This window comes from Lutra lutra, chromosome 16 (genome assembly GCF_902655055.1).
Source record: "Lutra lutra chromosome 16, mLutLut1.2, whole genome shotgun sequence".
NCBI lineage: Eukaryota > Metazoa > Chordata > Mammalia > Carnivora > Mustelidae > Lutra > Lutra lutra.
Genome location: NC_062293.1, coordinates 45036372 through 45057474, shown reverse-complemented (window position 1 = coordinate 45057474; position 21103 = coordinate 45036372). Strand labels below are relative to the sequence as shown.

At 44.5% G+C, this 21103-nt stretch overlaps 1 protein-coding gene across 2 annotated transcripts in view; it reads right to left on the bottom strand.

Annotated features, from left to right (window-relative positions):
• Window positions 1–1922: 1922 nt before the first annotated feature.
• Window positions 1923–21103, bottom strand: part of VPS53 (VPS53 subunit of GARP complex) — a 137436-nt gene continuing 118255 nt past the window's right edge. For both annotated transcript variants that reach the window (XM_047706057.1, XM_047706058.1), the window contains 3 exons: window positions 7531–7668; window positions 5650–5754; window positions 1923–5128 (listed from right to left, as the gene is read on the bottom strand). In XM_047706057.1, coding sequence (XP_047562013.1) covers window positions 4958–5128; window positions 5650–5754; window positions 7531–7668 — 414 coding nt within the window. In that variant the 3' untranslated portion in view covers window positions 1923–4957. The remainder of the gene's footprint in view (window positions 5129–5649; window positions 5755–7530; window positions 7669–21103) is intronic.

Here is a 21103-nt window from a genome sequence, read left to right as displayed (position 1 = left end):
ATTACAGGGATTCAGCTGGCCTTGAGAAAGGTCTAAACTTCTTTGAAAGGCAACTGTAAACTAAATAGCTGGTGATAAATAGCCTGTCCCAAGATATTCTTGCGCAGTTTTTTTTTGGTCATTGTAGGTGAGGGGGTGGTGGGGGGAGAAAGAGGGTAGGCGAGAGTTTTGTCCCTGCCTGCCATGAATGGCCAGTTGAAATCTGGTCTGTGGACACCAGACACCGTATCTAAAGAATTCGTTTGGAAGGCAGCCTTTGGCAAACCTAATTTGCATTCAGAGGAAACGTGCTGCATTTTCCACAACAGGCAGCCCAGCCAACAGGAGGGAGGGAGGAAGCTCTCTTCTCCTTGTCTGAAGGTTTATCCCTAAATGCTATGAAAATAGCAGCTGCTCGGGCAAGGGGACGAGAGGGTTTGGAGAGTCCTCAAGCTTTTGAATAAGTTGGATATCATGGGCATGACTTAAAAAGGCAAAGACCAGCTATTATTCCGACACCCGTGGCAGAGGCACCTGGCATAGAGCGGCATGATTATGTGGCCCACTGGCCGTCTTGTTTAAGTCAGTCAAGGAACAGAACAAGCCCTGTGGCTGCCCACCATCCAGCCAGGCCAGCTGCCAGGGGTTTGGGCTTGGCCAGTGATAATGAACACTTCCTACTTCACACTACCTTACAGTTTACAGAGCATGGGCACACCACCTGGTTTTAGGTGACCTATACAATCTGATTCATTAGAATCCCCTTTCACAGACCCTGGAAACTAAGGTTCAGAGAACCAAAGACTCATCCAATGTCAAAGTGCCAGACCCAGCCCTGGAGATCAGGTCTTGGACACCTTCTTCCCATTCTGCTGCTCTCCAGGGCCTCCCACGCCCAGTTATGGAGGTTGAGAGGGAAGAGAACCGGGCAGGTGAACCATCCCGCCTTGCCCTTCTAGAGGGTTATAAGGAAAGGTTTCTTTTTTCATCAGATTGATCTCTGGGTACCCTGCTGAAGTGGGGGAGTTGGTGAAAATAAAGAATGGAAACTAGGTAATGATCTCCAAGCCAACTGAATGGAAGTGCTGCAACAGATTTTCCACCGCTGAAAGAAACATCAGACTTCCCAAAAAGTTCACTGCAAAATGCCCACCCAGTTATTAAGGAAACAGGATTAACTTACTGTGGACGGGAGAGAACTCATTTGCAGTCACATGGAAAAGCAGGCTATGACTGGAACAGCAAGGTGGAGAAGGGAAAGTCAACAGGATAGAAATTCAGGGCACAGGAAGGGTTCCAAGTTGGAAGCAGCACACTTTATACATATTTATAGAAGGTGTCTGCCACAGCCCGGACATGCTAGGACCCTGCTGACAAGCAGGGCTGTCTTCAGGCACTGGTCCCTTCGGTGGTCAGGGAAGGGGCCCTTCTTAGGCAGGGAACAGGGGCGCAGGGGAAACACTGCGTGGGGCCCATGGCTCACCGGCTTCCTGATTCCTTTCTATTGTCCGTTCTGTTTTCTGTCAACAGTGAGGAAATACACCCTAGCAAATGACATCCAGTAATGTTTAATTAACTGTAGTACTTCATGCTCCAATATGCACCAAGAAATCACTTCCAGATGGGGGGAAATGAAAGATATTTACACAAAACGCAGTCTCTTTATTTTAAGGAAACTGATACCTCCCAAAGGTATGCAACTTTGAGGGTCTGAGAGGCTATCTATTTTGATAAATCCTAGAATGAGACTGGAAATTTGGATTTGCTATATACAGTGCAACACGGACTCTTTCTGCGTTCCAGCTTTTCATGCGGCCATGTTTCCAAGGCTATTGTTTAAGGGGCCCAATGCAGTTCTAATGATTTTATTTTTAGAAATCTGACTTGGAGTTGACAGAAAGTGTGAACCACTGGCTTTTACCGTCAGCAAGTTAGTTATTTTGGAGATTTCTCTTCCTAGGGAGAGGAATTACATTTCCAGCTGTGACCTTTTGGCATTTTCCCTAGCATTCTGCAAATAGGGAACCAGGTTTCCTTGACCAGCAGCAATCCAGGAGCAGTGTAACAGCCCCACATCAGGCAGCAGCTGCAGACCGGCTTGCTCGCCCTGTTGGCCTCACAACTGTCACCCTGGTCTTTGGCAGTCCGCTCTCAGTCCTGTTTGATCTGCACCGAAGAGCCATCCTAGGCATGAGAGACCAGGCACCTTTTTCTGGGGGGGGCCAGGCAAAGTCCTAGGTACGAGTTCTTTGTTCCTTAAGAGAGGAAGGGGAGTGGTGACAATTTCAATTCCAGAACTGAACTTGGAGGTCAAAACACTCTATCCATTGTGTTCCTGTCTCACTGTTATGATCCAAACGGAACTTTCTCCAGCCTGGGCCCCTCTAAGCCAGCCAGCAGGAAGTCTGTCCATAATAAGGACAGCAGCTCTTTTTCGGTTATAAATGAACCATATTTATTTTACCCACATAAAGTGGCTTCAAAGTATTTTTTTTTTTTTTAAAGACTTAGAGAAAGCGGGTGGGGGTGTGGAATAGGTACAGTATCTAATTTTATTGCAGTGGTTTTTAACAAAAGGGTAAACATTATAATTACTTCTATGCCAGGCCCCACTCCAAATATACCGATTCAGAATCTCCAGGCAACTGTAGGTGTAAAAAGGGCCCCGCATGATTCTGACACGTATCCCCAGCTGAGAAACACGCATATGCAGCATTCAGACCCCTTCAATGAGGCATTTAACATAACTCCTCCTGACATCTGCTGGCTCCTTGGAGATTCCTGACAATGTAATAAATCAAGAAAGCAACTTCCCTGGCTGTGACCACCAACTGGGGGAACAACAGCAGCAGCTTGACATCTCAATGCATTATGGAGATGTCCAGAAAATGACTCTTCAGGAATGAACCGAAAAGAGAAGTGTGCATTGATAAACACTGAGAGTGACAAGAACCATGTGGAGCCTGCCAGCTTCCCCGGCTCCCCAGGTTGATGACAGATGGCCCAAGTGGTGGTGCTGTTTGTAGATGGGCCCATTGGCCCCTTTCTAGAGCAGGAAGAGAAGGTTAACCTCTATTAGTGCGGGCGGAAGGACGTCACCAGAGCAGCATGACAGTTCAGTCTTGCCTGGCTGCCCAGCCCCTACCCCCATGCGTGCCCAATCCCTTCCCCACACTATCCCCCCTTCCCTTATTTAGGGAGCTTTTCCTGAGAGCTCAGCTGAGGGCTGCACTTTCTGCTCCGTGCTGTTGAGTCATGAGATGCTCTACACGTTAAGAGTCACATGGACAAGCAAGAGAAGCCTAGAAGCTGAGGAAGAAACGAGGCCCAGGATGATGGACTGAGTCTGAGAGAAGGTTAATGGAGAGGCAAGGGCACTGGAGAACAAGAAGGGGGGAAATGAACAGTTCCTGGCCTGGTTTTCAAACCTTAAAGTGCCCTCCTGTGTGGCTATCACAAGTTTTATGGATTTTCAGGAAACTTCCTCTATCCTGAAAACTCATTTTTGTGTGCTATTTGATATCCCAATTTTATCTTGAGGCCTGTTATGTGCATTCTCTGTTAAGAGCTCCTCCTTCCTCCTTAGCTCTCTATGCACCAGGCCAGCAACTTGTTTAGAATTCCTGAAGAAGGCCCACACCAACAGCGGCGGCCCTGAGGCTATGGTCGTGTTGAGAGAGGGTGTGAGCGAACCTGGCAAATCAGGGCAGCGACCTGCTACCCTGCCTGTTCTCGTGCTGCAGGACGATTTGAGGACTGACGCAGTTCTAGGAGGCAGTTCTCTTCTGCCAGGCTGTGCTGGCTGCACGCCAGTGGAAAGGATGGGCAGGCCAGGGGTCAGGGGTCGGGGTGTGTTCCGGGCTTGGGCAGGCTCTGGGCAGGTGTTTAAGGCCAACATTCTGTTCCTAAGGTATCCAAGGACCTGGGTTCTTTCCTGATAGTAATAAAGTCATAGGTCACTCTGGCACTTCACATTGCTTTTGTTGTTTCAGATCATTCTGGAAAGTAATTTGGGTTTTAAAATAAATGGGCAGGAAGGGGATTAGAGGGCCCAGGCCTCCTGTGCTGTCCCACAGCTTCATCTGAGGAGAAAGCCTAGGACAAGTTTTTCTAGGAAAACGTCCTAGTTTCTCTTCACAGAAGGCCATCCCTTCCCTAGAAGTCAGGAGCAGGGTGGGGATAAAGATATGGAGAAAATAATCTGCTTACATCATGCAGTGAGTGGACAGATACAGGTCTACCCTCAGCCCCAAGCAAGGAGCCCTATGGCACAGAGAACACATAGGATCTTCCCAGGTGAGAGACACAGTGGGAATTTCTCCTTAGATGTATACAGACGGGGGACTGCGGGTTATGGAGAAATGTGAAGAACGCACTGGCCCAGTCATGACAATTATGTACCAGGAAAATGGACCTATGAGGAAGAGTGCTCCTGCCTCCACTGCCTTCATAAGGCAAGGCCAATGTCCTCCACCTGTATTCTGCCACCTCCTCCAGAGCCAAGCCTGCAGAGCAGAAAGGACAACTCTTAGGGCCTGGCTGCAGTGGTAATCTCAAACAGCAGCAGATGGAGGAAAGGGTGGGATCCAGGCTTTCTCACCCAAGCTGCCTGCACAGGCACGGGAGATGGGGCCACAAGCCAGACGGATGTGACTGCAGGGGTCGGGGAGCGAGGCCGGTGACAACGGGATGGGTTGAAAGCAGCCCAGGAACACAAGTGGACTATGGAGTCCTTTCGCCCACCGCCGCCTCTGCTGTAGGAATCTGGGATCAACCAAGGAGGCTTTTCCTCTCCCTGCCCTTGCTTGGCTTCTTGATCAGGACGCAAATTAAGACAGGTTGTGGGCAAGACTCATTAACAACCCATATGTCCCAGGAAGTTTCAAGACAGATGATCCAAGAGTCAGGGGGAGCACAGGATAGGTAGGGGGGTGCTGAGCATCACAGGCCAGGGGACAAAAGTGCCCTGTGTCTGCTCCTACAGTCTCTTTTTAATCAGTTTCTCTAGTTTGCGGATACGCGAGGACTCCTGTTCTGGTGTTGGGGCCAGTAAGGACAGGGAGCTGGAGCCTTCTGGACCTGAAGGCGGAGTGGGGAGCCTCTGGCGTAGAAGCTCCAGCATGCTGCTCTGCTCGCTTCTCTTCAGCCCCTGATTGAAAGACAAAGGAGGATAATCATGAAATCTGGCCCCAGAAAGGCCTGGGGGGAAAGCGCAGCAGCAGATTGTGCAAACGGCGGTGTAATTACTCCAGGTGGACGATGAACACTTTATTGAGGGCAGTTACCAGCCCAGGCCAGGAGCAGCCTGGGAGAAAAGCAGAGGAAGGAAAAACAGATAATAGGAGCAAAAGATGGGGTCAAGAGAGAAGGGACAGAGTGCGGACGGGTACTACTCCTTCCCCACTGCATTCCTTCTGCTCCCAGCCTCCATGGTGCCATGGTCCTCGAAGGAGCACGGAGATACCAGCAGCATCAGGAACTTATTCGGCCTGGGAGCTTTCTCCCCAGAACACTTCTTAGAATCTGGTTTGCAGCATGGGGTCAGGCAGAGGCACTTTGAGAGAGCTACCTAGGACCCCATGTCCCAATCTCCTCCCCTCCCCACCCCAGTTAAGAACCAGAGTGTGACAAGGATGTGTGAGTGTGGAAAAAACAACTCACTGAACTGACCTTCATGTCCAGTATCTTCTGGAAGGTTTCTGTGTTGCAGTCCGTAAGGAGTTTGATGTAGTTGTCAACAAACACCACCAATGGTTCGTGAGGAGCCATCACTACCTACCGGGGGAGAGAGACAGGAGCAGGACTGCAGGGGAAGTCATGACTGGAAGGTGGATGATCATTTTTCCCTACTTGCAAGCTGACCCTGAAATGGATTCTGCAAGATCTCCTTAAGCGATAGCAATCCTGAGCTCAGGAATGTCCTGATGCCGTATTTCATCTCCAAATTCAGTGACAGCATGGTTTTTTAAATTTGCTAAACCACAAATATCACCTGGATTACTTTTTGAGTAACAGATTCCTACGTCCCCCTCCTGAAGACTTCAGCTCAGAAGGCCCGGGCTGGTTCCCAGGCGATTTTTACATATTGGGACCATTCTGTGAAACACCGTGTTGGAGTCTCCTGTTTTGAGACAGGGGTTCACGATACCTGCTCCTCCTGTCCCGAGGCACCTCATCCCTGAGAGATGGGTCGCAAAAGTCATAAAGCTAAGTGGGTTATGGGGCACCTGGTGTGTCTTAGTCATTAGGTTAAGACACCTGGGTGTCTTACTCATTAAGCGTCAGCCTTTGGCTCAGGTCATGATCCTAGGGTCCTGGGATCGAGCCCCACATCAGGCTTCCTGCTTCTCCTTCTCCAACTCCCCCATGCTTGTGTTCCCTCCCTCACCACCTCTGTCATAAATAAAATCTTTAAAAAAAAAATTAAATTAAAAAAAAATCTAAGTGAATGAGGACAAAAAGACAAAAATCCCAAAGCTGCCTCACTCTTCAAGACTTAAAATCTGAACTTCATTTAACTATATTCATTTAAACTATTGATTAATACACAAACAGAAGGAAACTAATGGTATTGAGAGCCTCAAATTCATTCCTCTTTGGTTTTGGAATGCCGTGTCTGATTTTCTTCCTGCCATGGACTGGTTTTGTTGTGAACTCCTGAGAACGGACCACAGAGGGACAAGGACCAGTTCACTCAGACATTCCCTGCAGATAGCTCCCAAGCTGCGAGCTCTCCTCCCCGGTGGGTAAGCCAGCTGTGGGGGGGAAACCGACGAGGCTGCTTCTGACTTCCTGAGGCCAGACCCTCACCTGGTCCCATGGAAGTCTCAGGTGCCATAGCTACCTTCCACTCCTGCCATCGTTTGAGAGTCATTCTGTTTGGGAGACAGACATGACAAGCCTGCAAGCCCTGGTCTTTTAGAAACATTCATGACGGTTTCATTTGTTCTCCAGGCTTCCCCTCTCCTCCGAGAGCCCCTCACCCCCCTTCTCAACAAGGGCAGGTGAAAATCAGATGCAGGTGCCCAAGGCTTCAGACATTCGCAACATCATCACCCACATATAATAATTTGTTACATGGGGCTTTAGAGAGTCCATTTGCTGATTAGATTCAGTCCCTGAAACATCTGTTTAGAGTTCCTGTAAAGTCGAAGAATACAGAAAGCTAAAGAGGTTTATGGGGAAGGGAGTAACTGATACCTGGGCCAGAAAGTCCTGCTGAGAAGCAAAGAGATCCTTGGCTGAGACACTGATTCATGGCGTCAACCCACCTGATTTCCAATCTTGGCGAAATCCTACTACAAGAGAATCCCTTTACAACGAAAAATTCATTTGTCAGAAAGAATTACTGATCGCCTGAGTAAACTGTCTATCGACTTTCAACAGTATCTAATGAGGTCAAAATCTAGTCCAGCTAAGGAATGTGGACAATCCCTTGGGACTGATAGGGACAGACCCTAACCTGTACTTTCAAAACCAGTACTACTTGGAATAAGCCACCAGATAACCAGCCCCTTTTAACAGAAACCCCGAGGAAGACATAAGCCCCACCTTGAGTATCATTTCTGCGCGGGTCATGCCTTTCACAACAATCTTGGTGTAACTAGCAGGTGCTTTCCTCACCACCTGTGAGCCAATGGAAGGTAGATCGAGCAGGACCATCTTCAGGGAATGGGTGTCCAGCAACAGCTGTGGGAATGAAGCAGCATATTACACAACACTTAGTATACCTATGCTGATTAGTAACAGTTTCCTGATTTTAAATGTAATGCATTGGAGAGAATTCTGAAAATGAAAACATTCGTTATAACTCCTACTGCCCAGGAAAAAACAAGGGAGACACAGTTAAATGTGGTATATCCCTTTGAAAGCTGGTAAGAGAGTAGATCTTCAATGTTCTTACCACAAAATAGAAATGGAATTATGTGACAGGATGGAGGGGTTAACTAATGCTGCAGTGGTAATCATTTTGCAATATATAAATGTACGAAATCAACACCCTGTACCTTTATACTTACACAATGTTGTAGGTCAGTTATAGCTCAATAAAGCTAGAGAAAAGATGTAGTAGAATTCCTGCTGGTCTATGTATGTGTAGACAAAACTAAACTAGAGGGACGCCTGGGTGGCTCAGTCATTGAGCGTCTGCCTTCAGCTCAGGTCACGATCCTGGAGTCCTGGGATTGAGCCCCGCATCAGGTTCCCTGTTTGGTGGGAGGCCTGCTTCTACCTCTCCCGTTCCCCCTGCCTGTGTTCCCTTTCTCACTGTGTCTTTCTCTGTCAAATAAAAAAAAAAAAACAAAACTAAACAAAACTAAACTAGAGGGGTGCCTGTGTGGCTCAGTCAGTAAAGCATCTCACTCTTGATCTCTGTGTCGTGAGTTTAAGCCCCGTGTTGGGTTCCACGGTGGGCATGGAGTCTACTTTAAAATAAATAAATAAAAACACCCCCCACCAGCTAAGTTAGAATCATAGTATACATACAGTTTTATATTAGAATCATAGTATATATACAGTTTTATAACCTGGTTTTCCCAGTTAATATACGAAGTTTTTTGTATTTTATTTTCCCATCTTGCAGTCTTCAAAATTATTCTTTTTTAAAGGTTTTATTTATCTGAGAGAGTGAGAGACACAGAGAGAGAGAGAGATCATGAGCAGGGGGAAGGGTAGAGGAAGAAGCAGTATCCCCATCGAGGAGGGAGCCTGATGTGGGACTCCATCCCAGGACCCTGAGATCATGACCTGAGCTGAAGGCAGATGCTTAATGACTGAGCTACCCAGGCGCCCCTTAAAAATTATTTTTAATGGCTACTTATACTCTATGGTGTGTGTGTACATAAGTTTATTTTAATTTACTTATTTATTTTTAAGATTTTATTTATTTATTTTAGAGACAGAGAGAGAATGAGCATGGGGAGGAAGAGAGAGGGACAAGTAGACTCTGCACTGACTGTAGAGCCCAATGTAGAGCTTGATCCCACCATTGAGCTGAAATCAAGTGTTGGACACAGGGGTGCGTGGGTGGCTCAGTGAGTTAAAGCCTCTGCCTTAGGCTCAGGTCATGATTTCAGGGTCCTGGAATTGAGGCTCCCTTCAGGCTCTCTGCTCAGCAGGGAGCCTGCTTCCTCCTCTCTCTCTCTTGACTCTCTGCCTACTTGTGGATCTCTGCCAAATAAATTTTAAAAATCTTAAGAAAAAAAAAAAAAGAGTTGGACACAACTGACTGAGCCACCTAGGCACTCCTAGATTTTATTATAACCAATGAATGCTGTGGCGAACAACTTTGTATATACTAATTCTAGGTCTATCAAAGGCATTTCCTTAGGAGAGTCTTTAGGACAGATCAAAGGATAAGGACATTGTAAGGTTCTTGATACAGATCTTGAACTGCTTTTCAAATGGAATGTGCACCTATTCACTTATCTGGCAGGAGTGCAGGCTACACCCTTCCTCATCAGCCCTTAAGATGATCATAAAATTCTTGCTTATTAAACAGGCAAAAAATGGTAACTTGATATATATATAAATTTTGTTTTAAAAGATTTTATATATTTATTTATTTGACAGAGAGAGAGAGAGAGAGAGAGAGAACACAAGCAGGAGGAGAGGGGGCTTCCAGGTGAGCAGGGAGCCTGATGGAGGGCTCGATCCCAGGAACCTGAGATCATGACCTGAGCTGAAAGCAGATGCTTAACCGACTGAGGCACCCAGGGACCCCTAAATTATCTTTTTTTTTTTTTTTAAAGTAAGCTCTATGCTTAACCTGGAGCTTAGACTCATGATTCTGAGCTCAAGATCTGCACACTTCACTGACTGAGCCAGCCAGGTGGCCCAGTATTGCTGTATTTTTAATTTCTCTGATGTTAGTGAGGATGTAGGAGAGAAACCAAATTTAAACATCAGTATCTTGGTAACAATCCACCTTTTCCTTCCTTTGTTCCTTCTTTCCTTCCGTTCTCTGGGATGCCAACTGTTTGGAAGGATATTAACTTTCCTGATTGCCTACCAAGTGTCAGGAGAGATGACTGGGATGTTTCGTCTCATTTAAATTTTTACAAGAGCCTCCCCTATAGGCATTTATTGTTCCCATTTTATAGATGACAAAATCAAAGCTCTAGAGATTGAATTAACTTGCTGATGAAGGTGTGTCACATGATGGACAGGTGCGCTAGATGATGAGGTGAACAGGACACTGTATCTCTGTTTCCTGCCACCCGGATACATGCTGTGGAACAGTGTTGGCTTCAAGTTCACAATGTTTCCTGATGACTCCACATGCACTAGTAAGCAGCTGCGCTGTTGGCAACCAGGTGGCAGGGAAATGGCTGAAGCCTCAAAGGGCATATACACTCTGGCCTGTTCCAACAGTTTAGGAGAAGAGAATCACATACCCACCAAAAGTGGCAGAGGGTGACAATCCTACTGCCACCATTGCTCTAATGGTGAAACTTTTTTTTTTTTTTACATTAAAAAAAAAAAGATTTTATTTATTTGACAGAGATGCAGGGGGCACGGCAGGCAGAGAGAGAGGGAGAAGCAAGCTCCCTGCTGAGCAGAGAGCCCAATGCCGGGCTCGATCCTAGGACCCCGGGATTATCACCTGAGCCGAAGGCAGCCGCTTAACTGACCGAGTCACCCAGGCACCCCTACACAAAAGTTTCTAACAGGTTTATTCATAACTGCCAAAATTCGGAAGCAACCAGGATGTCCTTTAGTAGCTGAATAAACTGTGGTAATGGAATATTGAATTTCAACACTATGCAGAAATGAGCTTTAAGCCATGAAAAGACATGGAGGAACCTTAAATGCCTACTACTAAGTGAAAAAACCCTGTGTGATTACAACTACCTGATGTTCTAGAAAAGGCAAAACTATGGAAAAAGAACAAATATCAGTGGAGACCAGGAACTGGGGGTGGTGGTGGGATGGATGGGTGGAGCACAGAGGATTTTTAGGGCAGTGAAATTTCTCTGTATGACAGCATAATGATGGATACATGTCACTATACACTGAACCTACAGAATGTAACACCAAGAGTGAACTGTAACATAAACTACAGACTCTGAGTGGTGACGGTATGTCACCTTAGGTGCAGCAGTTGGAACAAATGTAGCAATCTGGGGCAGGCTATTGCTAATGGGTGAGAGGCTAAGTTTTTGTGGGGTAGGGACGCATATGGGAACTCTCTGTACCTGCCCTTCAATTTTGCTGTGAGCCTTAAACTGGTCTGAAAAAATTTAAAGCCTCAATTTAAAAAAAAGCCGGCGAGGAAGCTGCACGAAGGAAAGAAGAATACCATGTGGTAGTGTGGCTAGTCAAATTGCCAGTCATTCAACTATTAGGGCATTTGGGGCTCTTCTTGGTTTTCAGAGATGAAAATTCTTAACTCTCCTAGTATCTGTTTTTTGAAAAGGCCTTTGGCTTACAGTCAAATACCCAAGCTAGGTGCCTGGGTGGCTCAGATGGTTAAGCATCTGCCTTTGGCTCAGATCATGATCTCCAAGTCCTGGGATCAAACCCCATATCAGGTTCCCAGCTCAGCAGGTAGTCTGCTTCTCCCTCTCCCCCAGCTTGTGCTCTCTCCATTTCTCTCTCTTTCAAATGAGCAAATAAAAAATCTTTTATTTATTTTTAAAAAAGATTTTATTTATTTATTTGACAGAGAGAGAGAGAGATCACAAGTAGGTAGAGAGAGAGAGGGATGCAGGCTCCCCCACTGAGCAGAAAGCCCGATGAGGGACTCGATCCCAGGACCCCGGGATCACGACCTGAGCCAAAGGCAGAGACTTAACCCACTGAGCCACCCATGCGCCCAAAAAATCTTTTAAAAAATTAAATTAAAGTACTAAGCATGCATAGGAGAGATGAGGTTAGACTGCTTGAGGCCTACATGAGGAGCCCAGCATCAGAACACTTATCAGAGCCCACTAGAAATGATCGCTGCTCTTGCTCCGAGGGAACCCAATACATGCCTCTGAAGAATAAGCATGCTAAATCCCAGGTAGATTAAAAACCTAGATATGATAAGTAAAGCTTTCAGAAAAGAACAGATTCTTCTTCTTACTTATAGATAGAGAAGAATGGGAAACAGGACAGATCAAAAAAATCTATTACTTTAAAATGAGACTAGATCAAAAGATACAGAAGCAAATGAAAAACACAAATCAGAAAAGGGTATCTGCGACATTGGTAAAGGAATAATATTCAAAATACATAACAATTCCTACAAAGCAGCAACAATAAAAAAGGCCAGCAAAACCTCAACAGTAATAATAACACCAACAGTGGGGCAAAGATTTGAACAGGTAATTCACAAAAGCAGGAACTCAAGTGCTCACAAGGCATCTGAAATGATACGCAACGTTATTAGTGATCCACTAAATGAAAATGAAAGCTACAAGCTATATACCATTTCATGATCATAAGAGAGACAAAAGTAAAACGGTTGATACTACCAAATGCTGGCATGGATATGGTGCAATGAAATTCACACTTGTGGTAAGAGTACAAATTAAAGCACTTTGGGGGAAATCCAGTAACATTTTCCTACCTGGGGATGTGCATAACCCATAACACAGCCTTCACACTTACATCCTTCAGCGAAATTCTTGCCCACGTGAAAAATGCTCCCTGCATCCACTGTTTGTAAAAGCAAAAGACTGGAAACAATCTAAATGTCCATGAACAGCTGAATGATAAATGAATGGTGGCATATTCGTGCAATGGAATACAATACTGAAATTAAAATGAACGGATTCAAACATACATCAACACAGATAAAGCTCAAAAAACTGCTAGGCAAAAAAAAGCCAGCCAGGAAATGATATGTGGAGTACTGTTTATATAAAGTTTTAAAATGCAAACAAAAATCATATAATTTGAGAATATACACAGATGGGACATACCAAAATACACATGGGAATGATAAAAATCAGAATCAGAATAATGGTTACCTCTGGGCATGGAGGGAGGGGAATGGCTGGCTAGGGCCCACAGGGGGCTTCAGTAATAATGGTAATGATTTACTTTATTAAAACAATAAAGCAGGGGCGCCTGGGTGGCTCAGTGGGTTAAGCCGCTGCCTTCGGCTCAGGTCATGATCTCAGGGTCCTGGGATCGAGTCCCGCATCGGGCTCTCTGCTCAGCAGGGAGCCTGCTTTCCTCTCTCTCTCTCTCTCTCTCTGCCTGCCTCTCTGTCTACTTGTGATCTCTCTCTATCAAATAAATAAATAAAAAATCTTTAAAAAAAAAAACAATAAAGCAAATGTGGGAACATGTGAAGATTTGACTGAGCTAAGTGTTAAGCCAGTATTCTTGATATTAGTTTCTACACTTATGTTAACTGGGAACACTTCTTCTTTTTTCTCTTTACTCTTTCTCTCTCTTTTTAATATGCTATTTGATGCCTGGTAAGCATTCAACTTTATCTTCCATGCAGCAAATTTTCAGAGTCTTGTCAAAATCAAAGCCGTGTCTTAGCATTATTTGCTGGTGAGAAAAAAATTATTATGTTTAAAAACATATGGGGATACTTCCCACTTTTTCTGTACTTCCTACTTCCCAGAGATATATTATATGCATAAATAATTGTATGGTCTTAAGTGACAGGGAGAGTTCTGAATGAACTTGGCATAATTCTTTGGGTCTCCTCTATCTTGAGAGATATGGTATTTTCAGGCCCTGGTCAATCACAATAAAATTCTGTTCTCACCAGACATCTGTACAGATGGAAACCTCAGTCTCAGGTTTTACAAAAAACAATGAGGTCAGAAAAGGCAAAAGCCAGTCTGACAGCCTTTGCAGCTGTCTGTGGGAAGTGCAGGTGAAAGGCTCCATTTATCATGAAAATCTGCTGGTTTTCATCTCTAAAAGTAGCTAATAGTTCATCTCCTTAGGCATGAAGCATTTGGCAAGAGGTGGCCATCAGCCAAATTTGAGCCTCAGAGAAAACTTTTGGGGTGGTATAGCTTAGGTGGTTCATTGTTACTGGGGTGCAAGGCTGGCCAGCATGTTGTGTATGTGGAAGGTCATCACCCAGATTTATTTATTTGAGAGAGAGCGAGCAAGTGAGAGTGTAAACATGAGTTGGGGGAGGGCCGGAAGGAGAGGGACAGAATCTCAAGCACACTTAACCTATTGAGTGTGGAGCCCAAGGTGGGGCTTGATCTCATGACTCTGAGATCATGACTTGAGCCGAAATCATGAGTGCGACACTTAACTGACTGAGCCACCCAGGCAACCCTGGAGGGTTCGTTTCCTTCCTTCCTTCCTTCCTTCCTTCCTTTTCTTTCTTTTTTTTTTTTTTTAAAGACTGTATTTATTTATTTGAAACAGAGAAAGCACACAAGCAGGCAGAGTGGCAGGCAGGGGGAGAAGCAGGCTGTCTGCTGAGCAGAGAGTCTGACATGAGACTCAATCCCAGGACCTGGGATAATGACCTGAGCCAAAGGCAGTTGCTTAACCAACTGAGCCACCCAGGCGTCCCTAGGGAGGATTCAGTTCTTTTTCTTTTTTTTCCTCAGATTTTTAACTTATTTGACAGAGAGAAGCACAGCGAGAGAGGGAACATAAGCAGGGAGAGTGGGAGAGGGAGAAGCAGGCTTCCTGCTGAGCAGGGAGCCCAATGTGGGGCTCGATCCCAGGACCCTGGGATCATGCCCCAAGCCGCAGGCAGACGCTTAACGACTGAGCCATCCAGGCACCCCATGAGGAGGATTCATTTCTTAAAGAGTCTCCTAGAGGGCACCTGGGTAGCTTGGTAGGTTAAGCGTCTGACTCTTGATTTTGGCTCAGGTCATGCTGTCAGGCTTGTGAGATGGAGCTATGTGTTGGGCTCCATGCTGGGTGTAGAGCCTGCTTAAGATTCTCTCTCTTCTTCTACCCACCCTTCCTCTCTTAAAAAAAAAAAAAAAGAAAAAAGCCTCCTACAAATCTTGTGGGGGGGCATCATGACTATCACTAGTGATGAAAACCTTAAGAAGATAAAGGCACATTCCTAGAAGGTATTTGTTTATTTAGTAAATATTTATCCATTTATTTGAGAGAGAAAGAGCACAAGAGAGTGGGAGGAGGAGCAGAGGGAGAGAGAGAATCCTGAAGCAGATTCCCCACTGAGTGTGGAGCCTGATGTGGGGCTCCATCCCAGGACCCTGAGATCACGACCTGAGCCAAAAAGAGTTGGCTGCCCAACCCCCTGAGCCACCCAGGGGCCCCTAGTTTTCACCTTTAGAGCTTTAATCCACCTGGAATTTTTAAAAATCAAGATATAATTTGCATATGAATAATAATATTTGCCCTTTGAGAGCATAATTCAGTTTTTAGTATATTCACAAGGTTGTGCAACCATAACCATTATCTGGTTTCAGAACATGTCATCACTCCACAAAGGAACCCATACCTCTTTGCAATCACATCCTGTTCCCTCCTCTCCCCTCACCCTCACCAACCATGAATCTACTTTGTCTTTTAGATTTGCCTGTTCTAGATATTTCGTGTAAATGGAATCCTACAATATGTAGCCTCTTATATCAGGCTTCTTCCACTTAGTGTAATGTTTCCAAGGTTAATCTATGTTGTAGCACAAGTACATACTTCATTCCTGTTTGTGGCTGAATAATATTCCCATTCCAGATGATATCACATTTGTTTCTCTCCTCATCAGCTGAGACACATTTGAATTGTTTCTACTTTGTGGCTATTGTGAACAATGCTGCTATGAACACCCGTGCACAAGTTTTTGTGCAAACAGACTTTTCCAGTTCTTTTGGGTATGCATCTAGGAGTGAAAATGCTGAGTCGTTGGTAATAACCCTATGTTTAACTTTTTGAGAAACTGCCAAAGTACTTCCCCAAATTTCGGCATTTTACATTCTCACCAGAGGTGTAGGAAGAGTTCCAATTTCTCCACATCTTTGGTGGAACTGATTTTTTTCTATGGTGCATGGTAAAAGTCAAGATCAACTTTTTCCCCTCAACGTAGATATTCAATTACCAGCAGTTTATTGAGATCATCCCTTCCCAACTGAACTGCAGGGTCACTATGGCAGAAATCAAGTGTCTGTAACATATACACATAGTGGGTCTATCTCTGAACTGGATTCTGTGCTGTTGGCCTGTCTGTTGTCCCTGACGCCAGTACCACGCAGCCCAAAATTATATGGTAACATTAAAATAAGTCTTGATATCTGGAGATTTAAGTCCTCTGACTCTGTTCTTTTTTAAAAAAAACTATTTTAGGTATTCTTAAGTCTTTTGCATTTCTACCTAACATTTAGACTCAGCTTATCAATTTATACCCACACTCTCACACCACACCACCCCTTGTAGTTTACTCTATCTAGAGATTAATTCTAGAAGAACTGACATCTTCTTAATATTGAGTCTTTCAATCTATGAACTTGAGCTACCCTGCCATTTTAATGTTTCTTAATATTGTGTTGTCTTCCATGTAGAAGACCTGAAAATTTTTGGACAGATTCATTTCTGGGTTTTTTCCTGAAGCTACTATATCTGGTTTCATTTAAATTTTTTCATTTCAAATGGTTTGTTGCTTGTATATAAAAATATGAAAAATCAATACTGGCCTGAAAAAATCAATTCTGCAACCCTGTTAAATTTGTATTCTAATAGTTTACCTGTAGGTGTCCGGGGATATGGTCATTCATAATCATTTTTCTCTGTGAAAAATGACAGTTTTGCTTCTTTCTTTCTAATCTGTACCTATCTTTTATTTCTTTAAGAATTAATTTTCTTGGGGGGGGGGCGCCTAGGCGGCTCAGTGGGTTAATAAGCCTCTGCCTTCAGCTCGGGTCATGATCTCAGGGTCCTGGGGTCGAGTCCCGCATCGGGCTCTCTGCTTGGCAGGGAGCCTGCTTTCTCCTCTCTCTCTCTCTCTGTCTGCCTCTCTGCCTACTTGTGATCTCTCTGTCAAATAAATAAATAAAATATAAAAAAAAAAAAAGAATTAATTTTCTTGGGGCGCCCGGGTGGCTCAGTGGGTTAAAGCCTCTGCCTTTGGCACAGGTCATGATCCCAGGGTCCTGGGATCGAGCCCCACATCGGGCTCTCTGCTCAGCGGCGAGCCTGCTTCTTCCTCTTTCTCTCTGCCTGCCTCTCTGCCTACTTGTGATCTCTGTCTGTCAAATAAAATAAATAAAATCTTAAAAAAAAAAGAATTAATTTTCTTTTTGTCTTATTGTTCTGAACAACAGAACTTCAAGGGCAATACAGGAGAGAAATGGCTAGACAGAAATGGTGGTAGCAGACATCCATGTCTTATTCCTAGTGTGAAGAGAAAATCTTTCTATAATTCACCATTAAGCAGGTTTATTGTAATTTTTTTTCATTAACTGATTCCTTGATTTCGCAAGCTTGCCTGGTCCTCCCATCTCCAGGACCTTGGTGACTCTGCTGATGGTTGTAAACTCCTCTGCAGGAGTGGCTATTGTCTGTCTCCTTGCTCTGTGTGGCACAGCGGGAGGACCCTTTCGGCTGAGTGGTAGAAAGGCTTCAAGCTCTCAGTGGGAAGGATGGGCTCATAGAAATCAAGGTGGGTCACGGCTTAAAGAGACATAGGAAAGTGAGTGATAGGGTAGGAAGATTCAAGAAGCTCTACAGAAAGAGAAAAGTGCTGTGCAAAAGGGAGAAACCTTCACGATTGGGACAGTAGCCCATGCACACAAAAACTGGAAGGAGAAAGTTCAGTTTTTTTGAATGTAAGTTCTTTAAAATTTTTTTTAAATTAAATTTTTTTTTTTTTTTAATGTAGGCTTCAGACCCTCCATGGAGCACAACATGGGGCTTGAACTCACAACCCTGATATTAAGACCTGATCTGAGATCTAGGGTTGGACGCTTAACTGACTGAGCCACCCAGGTGCCCCTGAACATTTAAGTTCTACAGTCAGAAAATACAGAAGGAAGCTAGTTTAATTTCAGAAAGCATGGGATTTTATATCAATTCTCAAAATTTTATTTTGGATTACTCATGAGTAGGGTAACGCTACTGTTGTTGTTGTTATTATTATTTTGGTAAATTTTGTTACTGTGGAGAGGTTTAAACCTATATGAAGTACAGAGAATAGTATAGTGACTCCTTATGTACCGCCACGCCGCTGCCACCAAAGACATTGTCATTCTCATCACACTGCATCTATGCTTCTAATCCAGCGGCTCTCACTGGGAGTGGTTTGGTTGCACCCTCACTTGTGCTCGGATGTCTGGCGATGTCTGCAGACATCTTCCCTTGTCACAATCAGGACGGTGTTGCTGGCAGCTAGTGGGTAATGGTGAGGGGCGCTGCCAAATGTCCCACAATGCACCCGACAGCCCCACAGCGGAAGGTTCCCTGGTCTGAAATGTCAAAGGTGCAGAGGGTAAGAAACCCTGCTATCAGTGCTCTATCCTTCACTTAATTTGGGGGGGTAAAATGTAAGTATATTGGGATGTACAATTCTGAACTGTAAAATTCTGACAAATGGATTTAGCCTTTGTAATGCACACCCCTCTCCTAAGTTTCTGTATAAAACCTTTATCAGAGTCAACTATCTTTCTTCTATTCCTAGTTTGCTGAGGCGGTGGTTGGTGAGTTTTTAAATCTATCCCTATGGGAATTACATTGTTATTGATCCACTTGCTTTTTTATTTATTTTTTATAGATTTTATTTATTTATTTGACAGAAAGAGAGCACACGCAGGCAGAGCGGCAGGCAGAGGGAGAAGGAGAAGCAGACTCTCTGCTAAGCAGGGATCCCGATGTGGGGCTCGATCCCTGGACCCTGGGATCATGACCTGAGCTGAAGGCAGCCGCTTAACTGACTGAGCCACCCAGGTGCCCCGTCCACTTGCTTTTTTAAAAGGTGTGCTGAACTCCACACTTAGAGGAGATTTTCTGGAATTTACCGAGAACTGTGCCCAGGAATAACCATTCTATTTTCTCATTCTTCCAACTGCCATTATGCACATACTACCTGATTCTCTTTTTCCTTTTCCTTGGTGTTTGGGCTTAAAAAAAAAAAAAAAATCTAAATTTTGCTTTAAATATTTTTTTCCAGATGATTTTGAATTCTGTGAATTTTTAAAAAGTCAATATGGTCAAAATGGAGTGTGTGTTTATGTGTATGTGATGGAGTATTATTCAGCCTTAAGAAGGAAGGAAATTTTGAAACATGGATAAACCCTGAAGACACACTAAAGTGAAATAAGCCAGACACAAAAGGACAGATATTGTATAATTCTACTCAGATGAGGTATGTAGAGCAGTCATATTCACAGGGATAGGAAGGTGAATGGTGGCTGCCAGGAAGGAATGGGAAGCTACTGTTTCATGGGAATGGAGTTTAAGTTTGAGACGAAGACAAGGTCTGCTGGTGGAGAGCTGCACAACTATGGGAAGGGACTTAATACTACTGTACACCTAAAAGTGGTTCAGATAGTCAACTTTATGTTATGTATATTTTACCACAATAAAAACAGGGTCAGTATGTATATGAAGATAATATAAAGGAAAAGAAAATAGCTTCATAGGCGATACACTGCTCAAAATATTTCAGACTCTGTAATATGATACATCTGGAAGGGGTGTGTGAGAGTTTGATTCAGTGCTCTTATTTAAACATGAGGAAACTGAGCCTAGATCAGGGAAGCAATGGCTCATGATCACAGGGACCATTAACAGCAGAGTAAGGACTGGGCCTCAAGTCTTGGGATCCTTTTCCCCCCACACCATATTGTGCTGCTTCCTGTATGGTAAGTTCGTGCAAATGGATTGTATTTCTCTTGTGTGCTCAGTCACAGATACCATTGCCATAAGACTAATTAATGACCCTGCAAATCCTGTAAGATCTCTGAAAGATCACCATCTAGGAAGAAGCATTACAAATATTGGTACGGTTCAGTTCCATGTGCCCCTGCAATTGCTCAAGAGGACTCTGAGGTCCATAGATAAATAATTCACTTTATATAGTAATCAGGAAGAGAATAAAGAGCAGGGAAATGTCTCCTTTCCTATTTTCGGCACAAGTATTGAAGATAATCTAAATTTAGGATCTAGTACCTTTATGACAAAGGAAAGGCAGCTGAGATCAGGCAAAATCTTGACTTTCAATTCCACAGCTTTTGTGAAAGCTTGGATTAGAGCTGCTACAAGACCTGAGTCAGAATCTGTTGCAGCCTTTGTAAACTACCTGATTCCTGTGGTTCTGTTGCCCAAGTAACTGCGCCTCCAACTATAGGACTGCGTGCTTTCTCAGCCCAGGTACTCAGGGCAAGTGTGGACCTGCCTACACCTGAACTTCATGTGGGTATCCAACAGGGGTCACCTTGCCCTTCAGTTCCCACCTGTGCCCACTTCCGGGCTGGGCTCCCTTATCACACACTCCCATTTGCCTTGTGAACAAAGTAAAATCCAGCTTTGCAGATGGTTTTCTCATCCACATCTCAAAGCAGGAGTTAATTCTGGCCAAACTGCTGTTTTTCAGAAGATATGGGCTTTGACTCCCAAGCTGATTATTTTACCATTCTTTTGAAGAAGAGAAAATCTGAGGAGCACAGGTAGGATATTGGATTTCTGTGACAATATGAAAATATCATGGTTATTAGACACTCAATTGGCTAGCATGGCCCATGCAAAGCTGCAGACTCACAAAAACATGTTCCCAACAGGCCGACTTTGTGTTCCAGTGGCTTCAAGTCTAGAGACAAAACGTTAGGAACTCCTACCTCTAGAGCTTCTCTTAGATACAGAGATCATTACTGCACATCCTCTCTGATTACGCACAACAGTGAGGCGCACACAACGATTTCCCAGCGAGCAGGTACTAATGACCGGAGACCTGCTGGGGCATTATTCTGCCGTCTCCAACGAACAGAATTAGTTCTATGCTTATGACATTCAAGAGTCAAGAACTGCAAAACACTGAAACACTATAGTCGGTGTCTGGATCTATGCAACCTCCCAGGAAGCTTTCTGAGACAACACTTGGTACTCTGGCTTTTAAAGCTGGTCAGCCAGACCGCTGCAGCAAGTAGCAACCAGATGTCATGGGCGGGCGAGGCGGGTACTGAAAGCAGAAACAGAGTCATGTTCTTGGTCTGAGCAAGCGAAAATCGGGAGGGGCCAGCCT